The sequence below is a fragment of the Ahaetulla prasina genome, chromosome 5, assembly GCF_028640845.1.
Source record: "Ahaetulla prasina isolate Xishuangbanna chromosome 5, ASM2864084v1, whole genome shotgun sequence".
NCBI lineage: Eukaryota > Metazoa > Chordata > Lepidosauria > Squamata > Colubridae > Ahaetulla > Ahaetulla prasina.
This window is the reverse complement of record NC_080543.1, coordinates 15,860,896-15,884,353: the sequence shown is the minus strand read 5'-3', so window position 1 is coordinate 15,884,353 and position 23,458 is coordinate 15,860,896. Positions and strand designations below refer to the sequence as shown.

The following is a 23,458-nucleotide window of genomic DNA, read 5'->3' as shown; positions in this document are numbered from 1 at the left end:
AGGTCATCTAGTCCAACCCTGTGCTCACGCAGGAGACCTATACTAGGGATTTGAACTGCCAACCTTTCTGATCGACAAGCTCAGCGTCCTAGCCACTTAGCCACCTAGCCAGGCTAGGTAAAAGAGTTACTTCATTATGCACTTATGTAAATCTTACGGCTGACTTTTTGATGATATTACTATTACGCTGAAAGGATTGAAAGGTGATATCCAAGGCTTTCATGTCCCCATTAAGGTAGCCATCTACTTGGCGGTCACCCGCTTTCAAACTGCTGGGTTGGCAGGAGATGGAGCATGTGACGGGAGCTCATCCCATCCTGTGGTAACAACCGAGTCTCAAACGTGAGCCTGTCAATCGTCAGCCCAGTATTACCTAACCTCATGAGCCACCTCGCTCCTTCCTTGTTCATGTTCTTGATGGGCGTTCTTGGCCATGGATCTTGATCTGCTCCATCTATGAGGGATTCCATTTTTATTGCCGTTGCAAATTCTGTGGCTTTTCTGAAATTCTACCATGTTGCTGAGATGTAAACAGCTTTGTTTCCATGCCTTCCAGACATGTTGGCTTGTTGCACATCAAAGACAAAAAAATGAAGATGCAGAAGATTCCTCTTCAGACCGTACGGCCTTTCTACCTCGAAGACCTTGTTCTGGCTGACTACCCAAACTTTTTTCTCCCAGACAACCCAAAAGTCACACAAGTAATACAAGATTTCTGCATGGAGAAGGTAATGATTTTTGTTTAAAAAAATGCATACAGGTTATTATTCTTACTATAGGACTAGATGTGGTACTAGATAGAAGCCAATATCTGGTAAACGGAGTTTGTTTTAAACAAAAGGACTTTTCTGCATTGTCTTTCAAACCTCATTGTTCTACACCAGGGGGGTCAAACTGGCAGCCCACGAGCCGGATGCGTCATGCGCAGGCCACGCCCACCGCAGTTCCATGAAGGGGGAAAAAACGTCGTGAAACATCACACGACGGCAACGTGATGCTGCGAGTTTGACACCCATGTTCTACATACACACAGACACACACGCTCATGCTATTATGATCATAGCTAACAATGTACGACATCGTTTTCAGCTGAGAGCTTGTGATGCAGTACAATCACCTTTTTAAATAAGTTAAGCTTATTTTAAGGGTCGTGTTAAATTTTTTAGTGTTCTAGGCTTCTAAAATGGCAGAAATGCTGCTACCAACTTATGGCAGTTGCTGCTGTCAAGGTCCCATATGACTCCAAAATGAGTTTTTGAGAGTCTGTTTAGACTGGGGGTTATAGATTGCATACTCTTGATGATATTTCCTATCATAGGCCTTCTCAAATGTTTTGGCAACGCTTCTTTGCATTTCTTTTGAGTATAGACTAGCTAGCTTGGGGTACTATCTATTCCTACTAAGTGAGAAGAAGATATTCCAATTAAATACAAGGATACATTGCCTAAATTAATTTTGCTGTGGCTTTTAGAGTATTACAAGCACAATAAATCCAATACTATTCTGTGTTGGGACAGATTATCTTCATTGGAAATCAACTTTGTGGCTTCCCATTTGTGTAGCTTTGACTGAAATCCAATATATATGTAGCAGCAGAAGAAAATTTCTAAAAAAAACCTTAAAGATTGCTTGCTTTAAGCTATATCATGCATATATTGATTGCAGCAAATTTTTGCATTTAGCGAATTATGTCCCTTTCTTAAAGGTTGAATTGATGCTGGAAAATGCAGAAAGACAACGTCTCGGAAATCCCAAGCAACCAGAGAAGCCACTAATAAGATTACGAGTAAGAATGCGGTCTTTAAATCAGATTTCTTCTTCGCGTTTCGTTTAGCCTCGGAACCAAATTTTAATAGGCAGTAATGTTTCAAGTATGGGTTGATTTTTAAGCAATTCTATATGTCTAATGGATCTCTTGAGGCTTTAGTTTTGCTTAGTTAAGTAGCAGTAAAATATGCCTTAGAGATGGAAGTTGAGGATCTTACAGGAGCTAATTTTATAAACTCCTGGACTGTTTGAAAATGCATGAATATTAAAATTGAATATATTTTCAGATATGCCAGCTGTTAGCACACGGTGTTCCTGTGAGTTACTAACTGTAGCTAGCAAGTGCTATAATACTAATACCCTGTTTTCCCGAAAATAAAACCCAACCGTAAAATAAGTCCTAGAATGATTTTTCAGGAGGCTCGTAATATAAGCCGTACCCGCAAAATAAGCCCCAGTTAAGATTGTCAGCCAGATGGGTGCATTTAGTACCGTATTTCACCCAAAAGCAGACCTAACCAGAAAATAAGCCCTAATGAGTCTTTTAGAGCAAAAATTAATATAAGACCCAGTCTTATTTTTGGGGAAACACGGTACTTCAGTAAATATTTGCTATACTAAAATAATAAAGTGTTTGCTAATATTTTAGTGAAATCTGGATAAGCGCATCAAATTCAACCGATGAATTTTTAAATTATTTTCAGATGCCTAATTGCAAATTCTCACATCTTTTATGCTTTATCTTACTTGATTTGAAGGTCGATTACAGCGGAGGCTTCGAACCATTCAGTATGGTCCGATTCAGCCAGAAATACATGGATAGAGTGGCTAATCCAAAAGACATCATACATTTTTTCAGGCATCGGGAACAAAAAGAGAAAAATGGTAAATGTTAAAAAAAGAGAAAAAAAATTCCAAACTCGTCATAGGAAAAATAATACTATCCATAGAGGTTTTTCTTTTTTGTGCAGGGAATTATGTGTGTTGGGATGGGTGAGTGAGATGAAGCATAAGTATAATTACAGGTGATCCTCAACTTATAACCACAATTGAATGCCAAATTTCAAGGACAAACAGTTATTAAGTGGGTTTTGCCCCATTTTACGACCTTTCTGGCCACAGTTGTCAAGTGAATCACTGCAGTTCATAACATGATAGTTAAGTCTGGCTCAGTGGTAAAATCTGAACCGGTTTACTACTGGTTCACTGGCTGTGCATGTGCGCTACATGCGCGCATGCGCAGTGTGCATCACGCACCAAATGCGAGGTGTGCCTGCAGTGCACGCCAAAAGGAGGCCTGGGGTAAGTAGAACAGCGCGTGGGGGGTGGGTGATCAGCTCTGGCGCGCGATCTTTTTTTTTACTTTTAAAAGCATTTTTTACAACCTATTTGGCCGAATAGGTTGTAAAAAATGCTTTTAAAAGTAAAAAAAAAAAGGCTCTGACGATCAGGCAGCTCAGCTGTGATTGTCAGAGCCTTTTTTTTATATTTTCAAAGCACTTTTTAAAAGAAGCGGCAAGTGGGTGACTGGGCGATTGGGTGGCCATGGGCGGGGGGGGGCGAGGGATTTTTGCTACTGGTTCTCCAAACCACCCGCTGCCATTGCTACCGGATCGGCTGATCCGGTCTGAACCAGGAGCATTTCACCCCTGGTCTGGCTTCCCTTTGACTTTCCATGTCAGAAGGTCGCAAAAGGTGATCACATGACCTTCGGACACACAACCATTATAAATACATGCCAGTGGCCAATCATCTGAATTCTGATCACATGACCATGGCAACAATCGTGTGAGAAATGGTTCTCTCTCTCTCCCTCCCTCCCTCCCTCCCTCCCTCCCTCCCTCCCTCCCTCCCTCTCCCCCCTTTATATATAAAAATTATATATATATATATATATATATATATATATATATATATATATATATATATATATATATATATATATATATATATATATATATATATATATATATAATTTTTATAACTACAAATGGTCACTAAATGAATAGTGGTAAGTCAAGGATTACCTGCATAAATGTAAATACCATTATATTGTAAAGTATAATATCTAATACCTGTTAATTTTAATGTTTTTAACATTTTCATCCTTTTATATTGCTTTTATTGTGTGCTAAGCCACCAGAGTTGCTTCAATAGCGAGATGGGTGACACATACATTTAATAAATGAAATAATAACCTATGAAATAGTTTCAATGCAACTTCACATTTTTTGACAAAACCCATTAAAAAGACAATGTTTTCCTGCCACATAGTCCTCTTAAGTGCACAATGATTTTAATTTATAAATAAATTGACAACAAAATACCTTGCTCTCAGTTATTATTTCAAACCTGACCATCTGCTTAACATTGGGTTTATTTATTTATTCGAAGCATTCATATATAGAGCTTCCAATTAAACAAATTGATTCCATTCATAATCACAAAAATACCTTTCTCCTTTGCATCCTTCTATGCAAAATTTTCAAATCAGAATCTAATTACAGTCAAGGGATTTTGTAATTGTGTAGAATTTGGAGGGTCTACTGTGGAACTTAAGTCCTAGCAATCTTAGGATACAATCCTGTTTGTTCAGAACCAGAATTTGCTAACTCAGTACGTCTCGTTTGCTCCATGACTTCGATATAGAATCAAATTAATTTTATTCACAACAAACATCTTGCGCAAAACTGAACATGCAGAACGATATAATATTTCCTATTTATACTAGCCATGTTGAAGACACTCAAAATGTAGAGGATAAGAAACTCATTTATAGGATCAGTAACTCTCCACTTGCTGATCGACAGATTTTCATGGCTTTGGATCTCAGAAATTTCCCCCACTACAATATTTCTGTCGTTTTCATGCTACCAAAAAAATTTGTATACTCCGATGTTGGTCCTTCTTAAATCTCAGTTCCATGCGATTAATATGATTCTTCATGAAAACAGCTGATTTGTTCTGATAATGTTTTTTCCACAGTACACCAACCTATTTGATTTGCATAAATTGTAATATAAAATGTAATATATAAATTGTAATATATAAAATCACCTGGTAAGGACCAGAATCCTATTCAACTACTGTACGCAATGTTTAATTCAGTGTCCCGTATTTAACATTCCTTTGAAATATGTGTTTACATATGTAATTAAGTACAAATTCATTATGGCTGATTCTAGCCCATGGATCACATTCTTTTTCATAAGGCACTGGGAAGAATAATTATGTCCCAAGCATTTCTTTTCTATTTATGCAAGATGAAATGGTAGGGTGTTTTTAGTAGTAGCAGATTGCTAGTCCTCGTTTCACTGATGGTTTCAACATTACTTTGTCACCTGGTTCAAAGCACCTTTTTGTACTTCTGAGGATATCGAAAAATGCGCCCCAAGTTTTTAAAAAGGCAATTATTAATGGGTGATAAAACATTTGCTATTAAACACCAGTGAGGTTTGCTGAAGAGGAAATGAATCTAAAAAAACATTCCTGATAATATGAAATGAAATTGGTGATTTGAAGAATGATTATCCCAACAATGTGTATTAGAAAAAAAATCTCAAGCTTTATTAAAGTCTGTTCTAGAGTCTTTTGTGTTTTTAACAGGCCCTTTTAAAATTCAATCATTATTTTTGAACAGTGGTCTTTGCATTTTAAAGTTAGAACACATTAATATTTTTGAGCAAATAGTTAACTCAGTTCTGAGTCTTAAGTTTCCTAATTAAGTGATCATATAAAATCATGTATTCAATAAGACTGAAAACTGAATAAAATGTAAACGTGAATGTAATCTGCAGTAAAATGTAAACGCAAATGTAATCTGCAGTACAAACTTGTGTTATTTTAATAGTGTTGTTTTACTGTTGAAAATTATTATTTGTTTTATCTTTCTGTCTGTATTTTTAAAATGTAGACATAAAACATAACACATTTTCTGTGTTTGTCAGATATATGTTTGTGTGGTTTCTTTTAAAAAAACTTAATAATAGCGATTTTCTTAAAATGTATTATAACATATTTTATATTTCTTTATTTATGTTTTTAGAAGATGAAGTTAACTTCAGAAAACTGGTCCATAGGCCGGCAGCTGAGGGAACAACACTGCGGGTAGAGGATTTAGTAAAGCAATATTTCAAAACAGCAGAGAAGGTAAATATATTTTCCAGTATTTATGACCAGGTTTAAAAATAGTCATCAGACTAGGTTGGAGTTTCTCAACCTTGGCAATTTGAAGATGTGTGGACTTCAACTCTCAGAAATCCTCAGCCGGCATTCCCCAGCTGGATGAGGAATTCTGGGAGTTGAAGTCTACACATCTGCAAACTTCCAAGGTTGAGAAGCTCTGGACTAGATATTAATTGTATGATTGGAATTCCATTATTGGATTTTTACATTTAATTTTTTGGCAGTTTGTGGTTTGACACTGCATTGAGATAAACAATCTGGATGTGAAACATGTTGAAAATTATTTGGGAATTCTTGACTAACACAGTACGGTTTGCTTGTACATCTAGAACAGGGGTCTCCAACCTTGGCAACTTTAAGACTTGTGGACTTCAACTCCCAGAGTTTCTGGGAGATGAAGTTCACAAGTCTTAAAGTTGCCACGGTTGGAAACTCCTGAACTAGAATACAGTCAGAGCTTGGAGTTAGCTATGCTACAGGAACTTGGAACCATGCCTTGATGTTAAATGCCAACTGACTTTGGTAGCAGGTGCTCTTTTGTACTTAAGTTACAACATTTGTAACTTTTTGTAGCTAAGTTACAAGTTAAGCTTTTTGTAACTAAGTTACAAGTTAAGCTTTTTGTAGCTAAATTGCAGCAAAAGTTAATAGCAGTAGCATTTAGACTTACATACTGCTCCATAGTGTTTTACAGCCTTCTCTGAGCAGAGTTGGTATATTGCCCCAACAGTTTGGGTCCTCATTTTACTGACCTCGGAAGGATGAAAGGCTGAGTCAACCAGGATCGAACTGGCTATGGGCAGAGTTAGTCTGCAATGCTGCACTTTAACTACTGCACCACTTGGGCTCTTAAAGCAAATAAATAATTAAATGTTAGGCAAAGTTAATCCTGTGGTCATTTCAACCGTACCTTCTTTGGTTTGATATATAAAATTTTATATATGTACGTATGTATGTATGTATGAATGTATGTATATGTATATATATACATACATAAACACACACACACACATATAATTAACTCAAACTGGCTATTTGTTTGTGTCTCCAAGAAAGTGCAGCTTTCTCTTCTGACCGAGAGGGGCATGGGGGAAGCTGTGCAAGAATTCGTGGACAAGGAAGAGAAGGACGCTATTGAAGAACTGGTGAAGTTCCAGTTAGAAAAGACCCAGCGATTTCTGAAGGAGCGACATACAGATGCAGAAGAAGCAAAAATTGATGAGGAGGTTTGTAATGGAATGGTTTCGTCTTCCTGGACACATTCAAGAATTGACAAATTGTCACATCAGGGCAAGAGGGATGATTGGAGAAGCTGCTTCCATTTTTTTTAATCTGAGTTGCTTTTGGCCACATTCAGATGGTCAAATCCTTGTATAATGTACCAGAATAGCAATAGCCCTCAGACTTATCGTATTTTTTGGAGTATAAACACACCTTTTTCCCCCAGAAAAGAGGATGAAAATCTGGGTGCATCTTATACTCTGAATGTAGCCCCACCCAGCTTCTCAAACAGAGGTTTCAGAGGCTGAAAGAAGCTTTAGAAAAGAAGCCCCCAAACAGAGCTTCAGAAAAGAAGCCCCCAAACGGAGCTTCAGAGGCTTTTTTTCTGAAGTTCTGTTTTGGAGGCTTTCAGAGGCAGAAAAAAGTTTTTTCTGAAACAGAATTTCAGAGGCAGAAAAAAAAAGCAAAAAAAAAAAAGAGAGGCACAGAGCTCACAACCAAGAATTTTTGCTAATTTTTTTTTATTTGAATTTATATCCCGCCCTTCTCCGAAGACTCAGGGCGGCTTACATTGTGTTAAGCAATAGTCTCATCCATTTGTATATTATATACAAAGTCAACTTTTATTGCCCCCAACAATCTGGGTCCTCATTTTACCTACCTTATAAAGGACGGAAGGCTGAGTCAACCTTGGGCCTGGTGGGACTCGAACTGGCAGTAATTGCAAGCAGCTGTGTTAATAACAGACTGCATTTGTCTGCTGAGCCACCAGAGGCTCAATTCACCTCTGGAACAGCTGATTGGGGGTATTTCGGGAGGCCAATCTACCTGCCTATCAGCTTTTTTCTTATTTTCCTCCCCAAAAACTAAGGTGCGTCTTATACTCCGAAAAATATGGTATATACCGCTTCACAGTGCTTTTACACCCCTCTCTAAGCGGTTTACAGAGTCAGCCTCTTGCCCCCAACAATCTGGCTCCTCATTTTACCCACCTCGGAAGGATGGAAGACTGAGTCAACTTTGAGCCTGGTGAGATTTGATCTGTCAAATTGGAGGCAGCCAGCAGTCAGCAGAAATAGCTTGCAGTACTGCACTCTAACCACTGCGCCGCCACGGCTTCTATCATAGAATATATAGGTTAGTCCTGGACTTACGACCACAACTGAGGCCAAAATTTCCATTGCAAGATAGTTGTTAAGTGAGCTTTGCCCCATCTTAGCACCTTTCCTGCCAGAGTTGTTATGGGGATCACCTCAATTGTTAAGTTAAATGAATCTGACTTCCCTATTGACTTCACTTGTCAGAAGATTGCCAAAGGTGATCCCATGAGCCCGGGACACTGCAACCCTCATAAGTACATGCCAGTTGCCAAGTGTTCGGCTTTTGATCACACGACTATGGACATGCTTCAACAAGTGTGAAAAAGGGCCACAAACAATCATTTGTTTAGTGACTGTTTGAAGTTACAACACTGAAGGATTGTAACTTCAAACAGTCACTAAACAAATGATTGTCAGTTGAGGACTGTCTATACTTGTATTTCAGCTACCCTTCTCCCCCCCTCCCCCCCCCACTATTTCAGCAAGGAAAGAAGCTGCATTAAGCATGTGCTGTTATTTCATCCGAATATATTCAGTGATTCTTCCATTTCAATACAGGTGCAGCGTTTCAGAGAATCAAAGAAAAAGAACACAGTGGAAGAGGATGAGGAAGTTCGTGAGGTAGGCCGAAAACCGAGAAAGAATCATGATTAACCTAAATGTGTGTTTCACTTCTCTGTCTAAAGAAGGGGTGTCAAACTCAGTTTCATTGAAGGCCGCATTAGGCTTGTGTTTGACCTCAAGGGGCTGGGTGGGTGTGGCCTGGGTAGGCGTGGCCAGTTCAACGTGCTGCAGCCCTCTGCCAGGGAAAACGGAGCCCGGTGTCGTGTCCCACCCCCCACTCCGACGAACGAGTCAAGGAAGTCCGTAACAAACTTGGCAACGAAGCCTCTGCAGCTTGCCAAGTCCCTTCGAGGTTTATCAGGGCAGGCAGGAGTCCGTTGTGACTTCAGCGATAGGGTCCGGTATCAGCAAACTCGATAAGACTTTGCTTGACTCAAGGTTGGAATGCCAAAAGCAGGTTCTTTATATAGGCTGTGGGTGTGGCTCCATGACTCAGCATTTATTCAGGCCTGCCCCACCCCTCCTCTTCCTGGCGTCGCCTCTCAGATCTCCGGAAGTGAGGGTCCTCCCACGCTGAATTGTCTTCAGCTGGATCTGCTGGCAGTTTCTGGGAAAGGGAGGGGTCAGAGGGAGTAGGGCCGAGTAATTCTAGCACCTGGCTGATGTCCTGCTCTGACGACTGAGCCAAAGGAACACACGCTGTATGAGTGAGGTTTATTGGGCTTGTCCTCCCACTCCTGGAATCCTCTCCGGGCATGGGGCCAGGGCTGGGGGCTGGAGGCATGACAGGCCGTTCATCTTCATTATCAGACTCGGAGTCTGATAAAAGGCCTGGTTGGAGACGGGAGGGGCACGGCTGAGGAGAGGAGGGAGGATGAGTCACAACACCCGGGAGGGCCGTGTGCACCCCTCCTAAGCTCCATTTTTCCTGGCAGAGGCACTGCAGACCCGTCCTTTGTTGTTTCCAAGGCAGACCCATGGACCAGCTCTAAGTACCCTCCAGGCCGGATCTGACCCATAGGCCTTCAGTTTGACACCTCTACGCTAAAGAAATGTAGACAAGACAGTTCCCTTTATTTCAAATCAAACTTTACACGCTGTTTTGCTGTCCTGTTTCCTCCTTTCAGATTTTAAGACCACTCATTTATTCAACAGTAAACATCATCTTCCACCCCTTTGGTAATTTCCAGTCCATGCATGGAGACAGGCTTTGTGCTGCCCCACTCTCTTTCTTTCTGTCACACACATAGACCTACGTAACTGTGGTTTAGGGCAGTTGTTCATGTTCCCAAGCAATTCCCTTCACCAAGACTCAGAATTGTCCCAAATAAGTCCAGCCACAAGCAGGCCAAGATGGCAATGGGCAATGGGCCAATAGTCTGTAAGGAATTAAAAGTTGCTCAAACAAATAGCTCCACCAAACAAACTTAAGTCCACTGGGAAAAACTTAAAACACACACATGAGAGCTCATTTGGCAAGAAAAGTTCAGAGTCTCCAAGGCACAATTCCAAACACAGTGAAGCACGGCAATTAAACAAACAGCTAGAAAACCAACAACATCGTTCCCAGCAACGCCTCCCTCTGCCTGCTGTAATAAATAGCCAGCTTTCCGGTGCAGCCCATCAAGATGGGTGGGGCCCTTTCCTCCCGAGTAATCTGGTTGATCTCCATTGCTCCTGCCTTTTCTCTGCCTTGAGTGCTCTCGGATTAGGTGCAGAAGGCAGCTCCTCCTCCTCTTTGCTGGCCATTTGCCCCTCTAAGCTTTCCCCAGCTGAAGCCTCCTCCAATTCTCTTTCGGCCCTTTGTTTAGAACCATCAATCAACTCCGTTCCTGGCATGCCAGGAATGAGCTCAATCCTCCCTTGAGCTGACCTCTGAGGAAGTATCTGCAGAGTCATCCCAAGGGAGACATCACAGCCTATTGAATTTGAGTGAAAATTCTTCTTTGTTTCTTTCCCTGCTTGCTTCTGTTTTTCTCAGGCTATCAACAGAGCCAAGGCCAGGTCTCAGGAGACCGGTCATGCTTCAGCAATGAGTGATGAGGACCTGATGGATGTGGCCACTTTTGACCAAAGAGTCGATGAGTCGGACGACTCTTTAGCTCCCAGTTGGGGTAGACAGAGAGGTCGGGCGAGAGGCAGAGGACAGAACGTCTCAACCAGAACAGCATCTCGGCGAGGAAGAAGAGGCTAGTGTCTGTTCATCTTGCTATTCTATAAAGCTGCTGTGGTTGATTGTTGGCTTTCAGCAGCGGTGAAATCCTCTGAAGTCTGCTACCGGTTCTGTGAGTCTGCTACCGAGCGTGTGCTTTGCGCACGCATGCGCGCCTGAGTCGCACCCACACAGCACTAAAAAAGGAACATTTTGAATCTGCAAAGGTAAGTAGAACAGGGAGTGGGTGGAATCCGCTGTTCCACGTGATTTAGTATAGCTAGAAAGCAGGAAATCCAACGATTCTAGCTAATATAAATCACGCGTCACAGCTGATCGCCACCCAGCTGATCGTCGGAAATACCAGTTCGCCCGAACCTGTAGCATTTTTTACTACTGGTTCACCTGAACCTGTCCGAACCGGTAGCATTTCACCCCGGCTTACAGGTAGTCCTCAATTTAACAACAGTTCATTTAGCAACCATTCGAAGTTACAATGGTGCTGAAAAAAGTGACTTGTGACCGTCTTTTCACACTTATGACCATTGCAGCATCCCCAGGGTCACATGATCAGAGTTCAGATGCTTGGCAACAGATGCACATTTACGTCAGTTGCAGGGTCCCAGGGTCATGTGATTACCTTTTGCGACCTTCTAACAGACAAATACAACTTTTTTATCAATTTCGTGCAATTGTGGGTGCTTTATTCTCAAAATTAAAATTATTTTCATAAAAGGAAGTAAGTATCGTATTTTTCAGAGTATAAGAAACACTCCCCCCCCCCCATAATAGGGTGAAAATTTGGGTGCGTCTTATACACCGAATGTAACCAAAAACGTGAGGCACGGATGGTCTCTGGCAATCCCTGCAGCCTGGAACAGCTGATTGGGGGTATTCTGGGAGGCCAATCCACCCGCCAATCAGCTGCTTGTGCTGAATCAGGCTGCAATAATGTGCTGAAGCTGACCTGGCTGTTTGCTATTTTCTGCAAGGACTCAGAGTTTGCAGCAGCAATCACATCCAGAAAGCACAGACAAGTAACTGATTCAGCAGGGTTCAATAACTTATTTGTATATATAATATAACACATGAAGTAAATATACAATATCAAAAGCAGGTTTTCCAATGTGGTAATAAATACAAGCAAAACACAAGCAGAGGAGAGGATGTTCAGTTTCAGTTTTGAGCAGCAGACTAGAGCTGAGCCACGCCCACGCTCCTTGCTGTCTCCTTCCTTGTTGCTCACACAGCAAATACTGTTTCAGTTTCCAAACAGCCCTCAACTTCTCACACACTGACAGGATGCTAGCCAGATGAATACCGATGGATGCTGGTAAGCAGAAGCAGATATTTTTTTTTCTTATTTTCCTCCCCAAAAACTAAGGTGCATCTTATACTCCGGAGTGTCTTATACTCCAAAAAATACGGTAATTTTGGAGCTAAATAATGTTGCTTAACCAGGAACATTAGCGCTAGATGTCTGCAGCCCCCCCCCGCGCCCCCCCCCCCCCCGCCAGTCCTGTGTTGGTCCTTAAAGGCATTGCAGTCTGCACAAACCAGTTTGGGAACACCGTCGTAATTGGTGAAGAAGTGAGAAAATGTAAACGTCTACTCTCTGTTGTAATTTTTACAGGAAATGCTGGCCGTGATCAGACTGGAAGCAGCAGAACGTATAAGCCTGCAACTACTCCTACAAAAACTATGTCGATTTTGGATGGTAGGTTATTTTATGGGCTTTTATTTCACCTGGCCAGTGACTTCCTTGGTTCATACAACATACTAGTTCACATAGTACAGTAGATAGACATTAAATTAGTATGGTTTGATAGGTCAACTCAAGAGATTTTGATACATTCAGTAAATTGTTCTTAAACGAAACATGACGAAGCCCAGCAGGCAAACCAGCCGTTGTCGTTTATGCACCTCTTTAAATTGGCTATAAATGTCTGTCATAATGTAGGTCTTGCAGAAAGTTTGTAATGCTCTTGTGCTTTGTGCTAGCAGTAGTTTCTTTCAAAGTCTCATCAATTTATCATAATTGCTATTCATTCTTACTTTGATGTTTCCTAGCTTTTAAGTCATCCAGACAGCAGCCCTCCCGAAACGCGTCTGCCAAGAATTATTCAGAGGTTGGTAATTATTTCGTGATAAAATCCAGCAATTCCCCTTTTTCTGTGGGTGTCATGCAGCCTTTTCCAGGCAGGCTGAGGAATGCTACAAATTGCTATCTTGGTGCACCTGAAGGGCATCCGTTGAGCAAAGCTGATTTGCTACGTAGCAGACAGGGACAATCTTCTGCAAAGTCTTGAGGTGTGGCTTTTGTTTAGCCCATTTTGCTGTTTTGACCTAGGCTTCCTTAGAAATTAAACAGCGCAACTTAATCCCGGCAAACCACTTTGCCAGAAAATAAATTACTTTCATTTACAGTCTGCAAGGCTTGATAAACAGTCTTTCAGAGGAAGACCCACCTATCTCACGTGGAACGCTGCCAAAGAGCTAATTTCCATATGTAGGTCAAGGCCAAACTTTGCACAGTGTCACAAACAGAATGTTCAAATCTTAAATTGGCCAGATGAAATAATTGGTTCCTGCAAAAGCTCACATCCTGTTTGCTTCTCTTTTATGTCTTATGGGAGGGGCCAATCATCTCCAAGCCTTACTCCCAAGTCGACCCTGTTTCCTTAATTGTTCCTGTCTCCTGGCAGCTCTGCACATCGGCACACTGGGAATAGGCTCACGCTGTTCTTCTCCCTCGCTGATGTCAGACTCCAGAGACTCCGGAGGCAGCAAACAACTACCAGATGGCCTTGGCTCCCTCTCTGCCTCTGACTCAGAGCCATCGTCCGAGCCTTCTGCAAACTCCAGGACTGGCCCACATTCCTCCCCAACCTCCTCACTGTCTGAATCTGCTGCCAGCTCTGCTGGCTACTGGCGAGCCACAAAATTTGCTTAGCTTTCCCTATCCCTGGAAAGACCTGGGACTGCTAAGATGCCTGAGATATCAAAAGCATCTTTAGATGACTTTACTGAAGGCACACTGTTTCGTTTTGGCCTGTCGGACGCTGGCCCCTCTAGCAGCCAAATCAGAGGAGGAGGATGCATGGGAGTCAGGGTCAGCATCAAGGCAACCTGAGAGCTCCAAGGGAGAAGAGGGAATGGAGCTGACAGAGAGAGAGAGAGGGGAAGCCTGGGCCGTTCATCAGCCCTCAGATAGAAAGTCAACAGCCCCCAGGTTTGGAGATGGCTGATGAGAAAGAGGAGGAACAGCTGGGTTCAGTGGCTGACGCGCAGATTCACAGAAGGCAGAGGAGAGGAGAGCAGTGGAAATCCATGGGCCGATCCTTGGGAAGGAAGAGCCACTGCTGCTAGCGAAGCCCCACCCAACTCTGGGGATAAAAGGCAGGGGGTGGGGAGATGAATAGATGTGGCAGACAACTATCCATCTCCCTGCAGACGTGTTAGACGTGTTAGCCTGCTGTAAGAGAAACTTTTTTCTGGGGCTGCTGGCGCTCCTAATAAAGGAATCATTGAGTTAACTCCGTAGGGTTTGTCGTGTTTTAGGAACTGGGTCAGAACACCATCCTTTCTTTGCAAAGAGGGCAAGTGTTTTATTACGGAAAAGTCTGAGAACTCACAATATCGATTTTTGAATTGGGATACATTTGGGATACAATAGAGGGCCAATGTGTTTCAAATCATGGTACCATCTTATTTATTTATTCATTCAAATAATTTACATGGCTGCCCAACTCACAAAGAGGAGTAAAAGCAAACGTGCAAGAAACCCGAGACAAACAGTTTCAAAATCCACAAGCTATGAGAGGCTGATCCTACTTCCTGGCCCAATGTTGAAGTGCAGTGGGGTGAATGGGAGGGTCAGATTTTCAAAGGCGTATAGACAATCAATTGGTCAGAGTCCAGAGTCCCAACGGAGAGGGTTTTTCCCCCAAAAAATCAGGTGCCACTTTCCCAGCAGAAGGGTAACTCAAATTATAAACTCAACATAAATCAGTAAAAAAAAAAATAGGGACAGAATTAGCCACCAATAAAAGAGAACTCGAGGGATGTTTTCTTCTGCATATACAGATAGTCCTTGACTTACAACAGTTCATCTAGTGACCGTTCAAAGTTAAAATAGAATAGATTTTTTTATTGGCCAAGTGTGATTGGACACACAAGGAATTTGTCTTGGTGCATACGCTCTCAGTGTACATAAAAGAAAAGATACATTCGTCCAGAATCATAATGTACAACACTTAATGATAGTCACAGGGTACAAATAAGCAATCAGGAAACAATATCAATATAAATCGTAAGTATACAAGCAACAAAGTTACATTCATACAGTCGTAAGTGGGAGGAGATGGGAGATAGGACCAATGAGAAGATTAATAGTAGTGCAGACTTAGTGAATAGTTTGACAGTGTTGAGGGAATTATTTGTTTAGCAGAGTGATGGCCTTCGGGGAAAAACTGTTCTTGTGTCTAGTTGTCTTGGTGTGCAGTGCTCTATAGCGTCGTTTTGAGGGTAGGAGTTGAAACAGTTTATGTCCAGGATGTGAGGGGTCTGTAAATATTTTCACAGCCCTCTTTTTGACTCGTGCAGTATACAGGTCCTCAATGGAAGGCAGATTGGTAGCCATTGTTTTTTCTGCAGTTCTAATTATCCTCTGAAGTCTGTGTCTGTCTTGTTGGATTGCAGAACCGAACCAGACAGTGATAGAGGTGCAGATGACAGACTCAATAATTCCTCTGTAGAACTGAATCAGCAGCTCCTTGGGCAGTTTGAGCTTACTGAGTTGGCGCAGAAAGAACATTCTTCGTTGTCCTTTTTTGATGATGTTTTTGATGTTAGCTGTCCATTTTAGATCTTGTGATATGATAGAACCTAGAAATTTGAAGGTCTCTACTGTTGATGCTGTGTTGTCTAGTATTGTAAGAGGTGGAAGTTTGGAAGTGTTTCTCCTGAAGTCTACCACCATTTCTATCGTTTTGAGTATGTTCAGTTCCAGATTGTTCCGGTCGCACCGCGAGGCTAGTTGTTACAACAGCACTTTTCAAACTTATGACCATTGCAGCAGCCCCATGGTCACGTGGTCCATGCAACTGGTTGTTCATATTTCTGACAGTTGCAGTGTCCTAGAGGCATGTGATTACCTTTTGCGACCTTCTGTTGAGCAAAGTCAATGGGGAAGCCGGATTCACTTAACAGCCCTGTTCCTCATTGAATCACTGCAGTGATTCACTTAACAACCGTGGCAAGCAAAGTTGTAAAAGAGGCAAAACTCTCTTAACGAATGTTTCGCTCAGCAACAGAAACCTTGAACTCGGCTGTGGTCGTGCATCGAGGACTAGCTGTATTAAAAGCGTTGCATTTCTGGGCCTTTGCTCTGTCTCTTCCAGGTGATTGAAGATGATGACTCTGATATGGAAGTGTCTTTCACCTCTTCCTCTACAAATCAAAGGTGAGTAGAGCCGTTTCACCTTAAGCTGTAGTTTGTCATTTATAAGAGGCCTGTCTAGGCATTTAGAGAAGCATGGGGTGAAATGGCTCCTTTCCACAAGGTTAGGCACTCTAGTGGGGGTGCTTTTCTTTGAGTAGAAGTGTCTCATGTCCATGGATGTTTGTGGGCCTGCGTACAAATCCCATTAAATAGAATAGAATAGAATAGAATAGAATAGAATAGAATAGAATAGAATAGAATAGAATAGAATAGAATAGAATAGAATAGAATAGAATTTTTTATTGGCCAAGTGTGATTGGACACACAAGGAATTTGTCTTGGTGCATATGCTCTCAGTGTACATAAAAGAAAAGATACGTTCATCAAGATACAACATTTACAACACAGATGATGGTCAATATATCAATATAAATCATAAGGATTACCAGCAACAAAGTTACAGTCATACAGTCATAAGTGGAAGGAGATGGGTGATGGGAACGATGTGAAGATTAATAGTAGTGCAGATTTAGTAAATAGTTTGACAGTGTTGAGGAAATTATTTGTTTAGCAGAGTGATGGCGTTCAGGGAAAAACTGTTCTTGTGTCTAGTTGTTCTGGTGTGCAGTGCTCTATAGCGTCATTTTGAGGGTAGGAGTTGAAACAGTTTATGTCCAGGATGTGAGGGGTCTGTAACTATTTTCACAGCCCTCTTTTTGACTCATGCAGTATACAGGTCCTCAATGGAAGGCAGGTTGGTAGCCATCATTTTTTCTGCAGTTCTAATTATCCTCTGAAGTCTGTGTCTGTCTTGTTGGGTTGCAGAACCAAACCCAACAGTTATAGAGGTGCAGATGACAGACTCAATAATTCCTTTGTAGTACTGGATCAGCAGCTCCTTGGGCAGTTTGAGCTTTCTGAGTTGATGCAAAAAGAACATTCTTTGTCATGGTTTTTTGATGACGTTTTTGATGTTAGCTGTCCATTTTAGATCTTGTGATATGTTAGAACTTAGAAATTTGAAGGTTTCTACTGTTGATACTGTGTTGTCTAGTATTGTAAGAGGTGGAAGTATGGAAGGGTTTCTCCTAAAGTCTACCATCATTTCTACGGTTTTGAGTGTGTTCAGTTCCAGATTGTTCCGATCGCACATGAGGCTAGTTGTTACAACAGCACTTTTCAAACTTATGACCATTGCAGCAGCCCCATGGTCACGTGGTCCATGCAACTGGTTGTTCATATTTCTGACAGTTGCAGTGTCCTAGAGGCATGTGATTACCTTTTGCGACCTTCTGTTGAGCAAAGTCAATGGGGAAGCCGGATTCACTTAACAGCCCTGTTCCTCATTGAATCACTGCAGTGATTCACTTAACAACCGTGGCAAGCAAAGTTGTAAAAGAGGCAAAACTCTCTTAACGAATGTTTCGGCTCAGCAACAGAAACCTTGAACTCGGCTGTGGTCGTGCATCGAGGACTAGCTGTATTAAAAGCGTTGCATTTCTGGGCCTTTGCTCTGTCTCTTCCAGGTGATTGAAGATGATGACTCTGATATGGAAGTGTCTTTCACCTCTTCCTCTACAAATCAAAGGTGAGTAGAGCCGTTTCACCTTAAGCTGTAGTTTGTCATTTATAAGAGGCCTGTCTAGGCATTTAGAGAAGCATGGGGTGAAATGGCTCCTTTCCACAAGGTTAGGCACTCTAGTGGGGGTGCTTTTCTTTGAGTAGAAGTGTCTCATGTCCATGGATGTTTGTGGGCCTGCGTACAAATCCCATTAAATAGAATAGAATAGAATAGAATAGAATAGAATAGAATAGAATAGAATAGAATAGAATAGAATAGAATAGAATAGAATAGAATAGAATTTTTTATTGGCCAAGTGTGATTGGACACACAAGGAATTTGTCTTGGTGCATATGCTCTCAGTGTACATAAAAGAAAAGATACGTTCATCAAGATACAACATTTACAACACAGATGATGGTCAATATATCAATATAAATCATAAGGATTACCAGCAACAAAGTTACAGTCATACAGTCATAAGTGGAAGGAGATGGGTGATGGGAACGATGTGAAGATTAATAGTAGTGCAGATTTAGTAAATAGTGTGACAGTGTTGAGGGAATTACTTGTTTAGCAGAGTGATGGCCTTCAGGGAAAAACTGTTCTTGTGTCTAGTTGTTCTGGTGTGCAGTGCTCTATAGCGTCATTTTGAGGGTAGGAGTTGAAACAGTTTATGTCCAGGATGTGAGGGATCTGTAAATATTTTCATGGCCCTCTTCTTGATTTGTGCAGTATACAGGTCCTCAATGGAAGGCAGGTTGGTAGCAATTATTTTTTCTGCAGTTCTAATTATCCTTTACATTGTGACCCTATCACAAGCTGCTTTGGGAACTTTTCTTACATTTCAAAAATAATTTCTCCTGTTCAAAAACACAGTCCAAAAACTTCCAAGTAAAAGTTATTTAAAGAACCATCATCATTTTACATTGTTACCATTTGATTTTTTGTTCTGCATTTCGTTCAGCACCACTGAGCCACGGTGGCACAATTGGTTAGAGTGCAGTACTGCAGGCTACTTCTGCTGACTGCCAGTTGCCAGCAGTTTAGCAGCTCGCGTCTCACTGGCTCAAGGTTGACTCAGCCTTCCATCCTTCCGAAGTCGGTAAAATGAGGACCCAGATTGTTGGAGGCAATATGCTGACTCTGTAAACCACTTAGAGAGGGCTATAAAGCAAGGGTCTCCAACCTTGGTCCCTTTAAGACTTGTGGAATTCAACTTCCAGAGTCCCTCAGCCAGCAAAGCTGGCTGAGGAACTCTGGGAGTTGAAGTCCACAAGTCTTAACGGGACCAAGGTTGGAGACCCCTGCTATAAAGGACTGAGAAGTTGAACATAAATCTAAGCGTTATTGCTGTGTTATAACACAATGTGTGAGCTCACCGCTTTGTTTTTGGTGTTTTTTTTTTATGCCTCTTCTCTGTTTATTGAAAGTCAGCAATCCTATTTCCAAACTTACTTCCAAGGGTATATTTATCCTTAAAACTATTCTCATGCAAAAATGCAAACTCAAGTAGAGCAAAAAAAAAGACTTAAAAAAAAATAACAGGGAAGCACCACTTGATCTGGTTTCAGAATGCATTGACAATCAGGAGGACATGCCTAAATCTACATAAAGCTCTGCTGCCAGGCCTTCTTGTAAGCAGTTGCTGAAAAGCTTCAGCCTTTTGTTTAATATCATCCTAATTTCTCTTCCACTGTAGAATGAAGAACAAATCCATAACACATCATAAATTGGAATTCTAACTTCTTTGAGACACAACAGTGTTTCTGATAGTGTGACCCTGATCTGCAAGGAGTTTAGAGATAAGAGCCAACAATTAAAAACTGGGCTAGAAGCAATGCAGAAACCTGTATAGTTAATAGTTGAATTCTAGTATCATGAGTTCATTAACAGTGATAATTTCTCCTTCTTATAGATTACAAACCACATCAGCGCAAAGCCAAAGGAACTCTCAGAGCCAAGCCTCAAAAGGTGTTGCCTTTGAATCAGATGAGGTATAAAATCTTTCTTCCATCATGCTTCCTTTAACCATCATCATTTTCATTTAACGACCCCATCATCCCTTGCGGGGTGGAGTCTGGGCAACTGAAGGCCGCTAGCAGAGTGTTTTAATGGCCGGATGCCCTTTCCGTCGCCAATGCAGAGTTTTGTTCAGCAGGTATATTCTCAGTGTGCCCAGAGAGAAATATCTGCCTCTACCTAGGATCGAACTCACAGCCTCCTGATTATGAGGCGAGAGCTCCACCTCTAGGCCACTGCACGACTCCATCATGCTTCCTTTAATTGATATGCAAAATATTGCGTGATATTTAGTGCTTCTTACATCTCTGCAATTCTAATGAGGATCATAACCAGAAACTCTTTAATAAAAGATAGGACTAACCCCGTATTCAGCCTCATTAAACCTCAGAGCTGTGTAAATTCTTTTTTTTTTTAATGTCTCTTAGAATTGTTTCCTCTGTTCATGAAGGCACAGATTCTTTGAAGCAGCAATAGCCATGGATAACTATATCTACAGGGATATATTTGGCAGTTATTTTTTGGAGGGACATCTTTGCCCATATTTTAAATGACACCCCCCCCCCCAAGTCATATGTTGGTACATGATGTTTTTCCATCTGCTTTGCTATCAGCACTGAATTCAGTTATTTCACTGAAATTTTAAGTGCTCTGTTCTATGAAAAGCCCTGCCTACAATAAGTTCAAAGACTAGGAATTCCTAAATTGGTGTTTTTCAACTCAGGCAACATTAAGATCTCTGGACTTCAATTCCCAGAATTCCCCAGCCAACACGCCCTAGGAAGGAAGCAATAGCAAAGCACTTCTGAAGAACCGCAGGGACTGTCCAGGCAATTTGTTAGAATTGGAAATAATTAACTAGGGAAAGAGGAGGAGAATCATAATAGGCGATTTATTTTGGCAGAAAGTTAGCAATCTCTAAAAGCAGGAGGAAACCTTGAATGTTGGCTGTTGTTGCCAAGTCTCATGTCTTGTAACTGTGGGATAGTGTAGCCCAGTGGTTAGAAGGCAGTATTGCAAGCTGACTCTGCTCACTGCCAGGAGTTCGATCCTGACCAGCTCAAGGTTGACTCAGCCGTCCATTCTTCAGTGGTTGGTAAAATGAAGACCCAGATTGCTGGGAGCAATATGCTGACTCTGTAAACCACTTAGAGAAGGCTGTAAAGTGGTATATAAGACTAAGTGCTATTGCTCTGTAGTCTATTGTTCCATAGGGAGAGAAGATAGACTGGGAACAAAGTCAGCAAAGAATCCAAATTCAAAACAATTTTTTTAAAAAATGTTTCGACCCCCATTATGAATTGTCATACCCTGATAAAGCTGACCCATCTCATTCTCCTTAACCGTCTTAACATCTCAGTGAAATGCCTGTCATTTAATTTTTACAGGATGAATTATTTCTTTCCACTTCGAGAAGAAAACGATGATAACCTCCGAATCCAAAGCATGGAAGGAAAATGCAAAAATTACTTCTCCAAATTCTGCAAAGGAGACCTTGAGTTGTTTGCACCTGGTTCTCCCATAATTTTACTGTATTGTCTGGAAAGTGGTGGCTTCCTAGAAGAAGACAGCTTCCTTACTCTGTATCTGCAACGCCACCAGGCGTGGACGAATGTCCTGCTAAATGGTACAATCCAGAGTTCACTTGCGCGGAAATGTGTAAAAAAGGAATATTCCCTCTTAGGAATGGCAGTTTTCACTGCGGTCTTATTGTTGCTTTCCTTGTGATTCTTATAATCTGTCCAGAAGTGTGAAGTTAGGAAAATTCTGGAACTGTGTGAGAGAAAAGAGAATTCAGGAAAAATGATCCCTCATTTCTCCCAACAAGGAGTCACCAAACTTCAGTCAGGGCAACCTCAAGTATACCTCAATAGAGATGGCCATTTCTGTATCCAACACTTAAAGGAAAAGGAAATGTGTCACAGCATTTCTTTTAAAGGGCTTCTGTATCTTTTTTCATTTTACAGAGGAATAAATTAGAACTTGGTCGGGTAAGAGAACAAACTCCATTCCTGCATTCCACGTTTTACAAGTCTCCAACTTTCATAAAAGATTCAGTGCCCCGAGTCAAAACTGATTATGGGAGTCAGTGATTCAGTGAAATTAAATGCTTGAATTCCTTTTGACAAGAAGCTACAGTGAGGAGGATTTCAAAATATATATTTTTTAACTTTTAAAGTCACTCCTCATAATGGGGTGCATATAATCCTTTCTGGAATATTCAGAGGGACCTAATTATAGTTTAATAAGTTGAAACTGAGCTGGCGTTGAAACTGAGCTGGCACAGAATAGTAAACTTGGCAATAATTTCATTGATATGCTCAGAAAGTAAAAATTGTGGGAAACTTTCAAGCGAACATAAATTTGTTTGTTCCCCCCCTGCCTATCTCAGTAGTTTCAAAAACAAAAATCAGTTTGAAAATACATCCTTTAAGATAAGCTCATTCTGAATTTTAGCATGGGGCTTTAGTGTGGGATGAGGCCTTAAAACCATGGTGGCCTTGGAAATATTGTGCAGTGCAACGTATTTTACCATGGAAAGCCCATTCACTCTTGATCACTATATTTTAAATTAATTCTACAAATCCTGGAAAAATGTACAAGGGATGTGAAATGTGTGATATGGAATAAAGTTTTCTGACATGTTTGTTGTGATTTGCTTTAAACATTTAGAAATGTTGATTTGTTCTGTATTTACCAGACAATAGAGGCCATTTATGTTGCATTAAGCAAAAAGACGAGAAAGCGATGGCATCAATAGAGGAGAATATTTGTAGCTCAGGGTTAAAATGAGGGGTCCTTGGTGCTTTCTGAGTTTGGTTTTTTTCTTCCAGATGTTTTATTGGGTAATGATGTTGCCTAGTTTGGTAATGAAACTAGCTGCAAAAAAAAAGCACCTAAGCTCAGAGCACCAAAGGCTCCTCATAAATAAGGTTACTTTGTGGTACCTTTTCTGATTTCCCATCCCACATTTCCTTGAAGGTTAATTTTCATGTTCTGATCTAGTTTCCCTGGGGTTCCCCAAACTGTTTTTCTCACGTGTTGCCCCCTAATTCTGAGAATTTAATTCGGTAATATTACTTGTATGTAAAATGCAGCCACAGTACTGTATAAATGAATTTTTAAAAAATGATGTATTTTTTTTCTAAACGATTCCACTCTGGTGTTGCTCTAGATGCAGAAGCAGGATATGCACAGTGGTACTGAAATGTTTGTGAACCCTTCTGAATTTTTAATATTTCTGCAGAAATAAAACATGATCTGTTCTCCAGACAAGTCCTAAAACAAGATAAAGAGAACCCAAATAAACAAATGAACGAAAAACCTCATACTTGTTCATTTATTTTGAGGAAAATGATCCTAAACTACATACATATTTGTGTGGGGCAATATGTGAACCTTTGCTTCTAGTAACTGTTCACACACACTCTCTCTCTCTCACA

The 23,458-nt window shown here is 41.1% G+C and overlaps 1 protein-coding gene across 6 annotated transcripts in view; it reads left to right on the top strand.

Moving 5' to 3' along the window:
* MRE11 (MRE11 homolog, double strand break repair nuclease) overlaps nucleotides 1-23,090 on the top strand; it is a 38,357-nt gene extending 15,267 nt beyond the window's left edge. For 4 of the 6 annotated variants that reach the window (XM_058185169.1, XM_058185174.1, XM_058185168.1 and 1 more), the window contains 12 exons: nucleotides 557-728; nucleotides 1,706-1,786; nucleotides 2,526-2,652; nucleotides 5,813-5,916; nucleotides 7,005-7,178; nucleotides 8,832-8,894; nucleotides 10,819-11,026; nucleotides 12,623-12,706; nucleotides 13,060-13,118; nucleotides 17,959-18,020; nucleotides 19,912-19,990; nucleotides 21,404-23,090. In XM_058185169.1, coding sequence (XP_058041152.1) covers nucleotides 557-728; nucleotides 1,706-1,786; nucleotides 2,526-2,652; nucleotides 5,813-5,916; nucleotides 7,005-7,178; nucleotides 8,832-8,894; nucleotides 10,819-11,026; nucleotides 12,623-12,706; nucleotides 13,060-13,118; nucleotides 17,959-18,020; nucleotides 19,912-19,990; nucleotides 21,404-21,442 — 1,252 coding nt within the window. In that variant the 3' untranslated portion in view covers nucleotides 21,443-23,090. The other 2 variants (XM_058185171.1, XM_058185173.1) reach the window with 2 other exon arrangements.
* The last annotated feature ends 368 nt before the right edge of the window (nucleotides 23,091-23,458 follow it).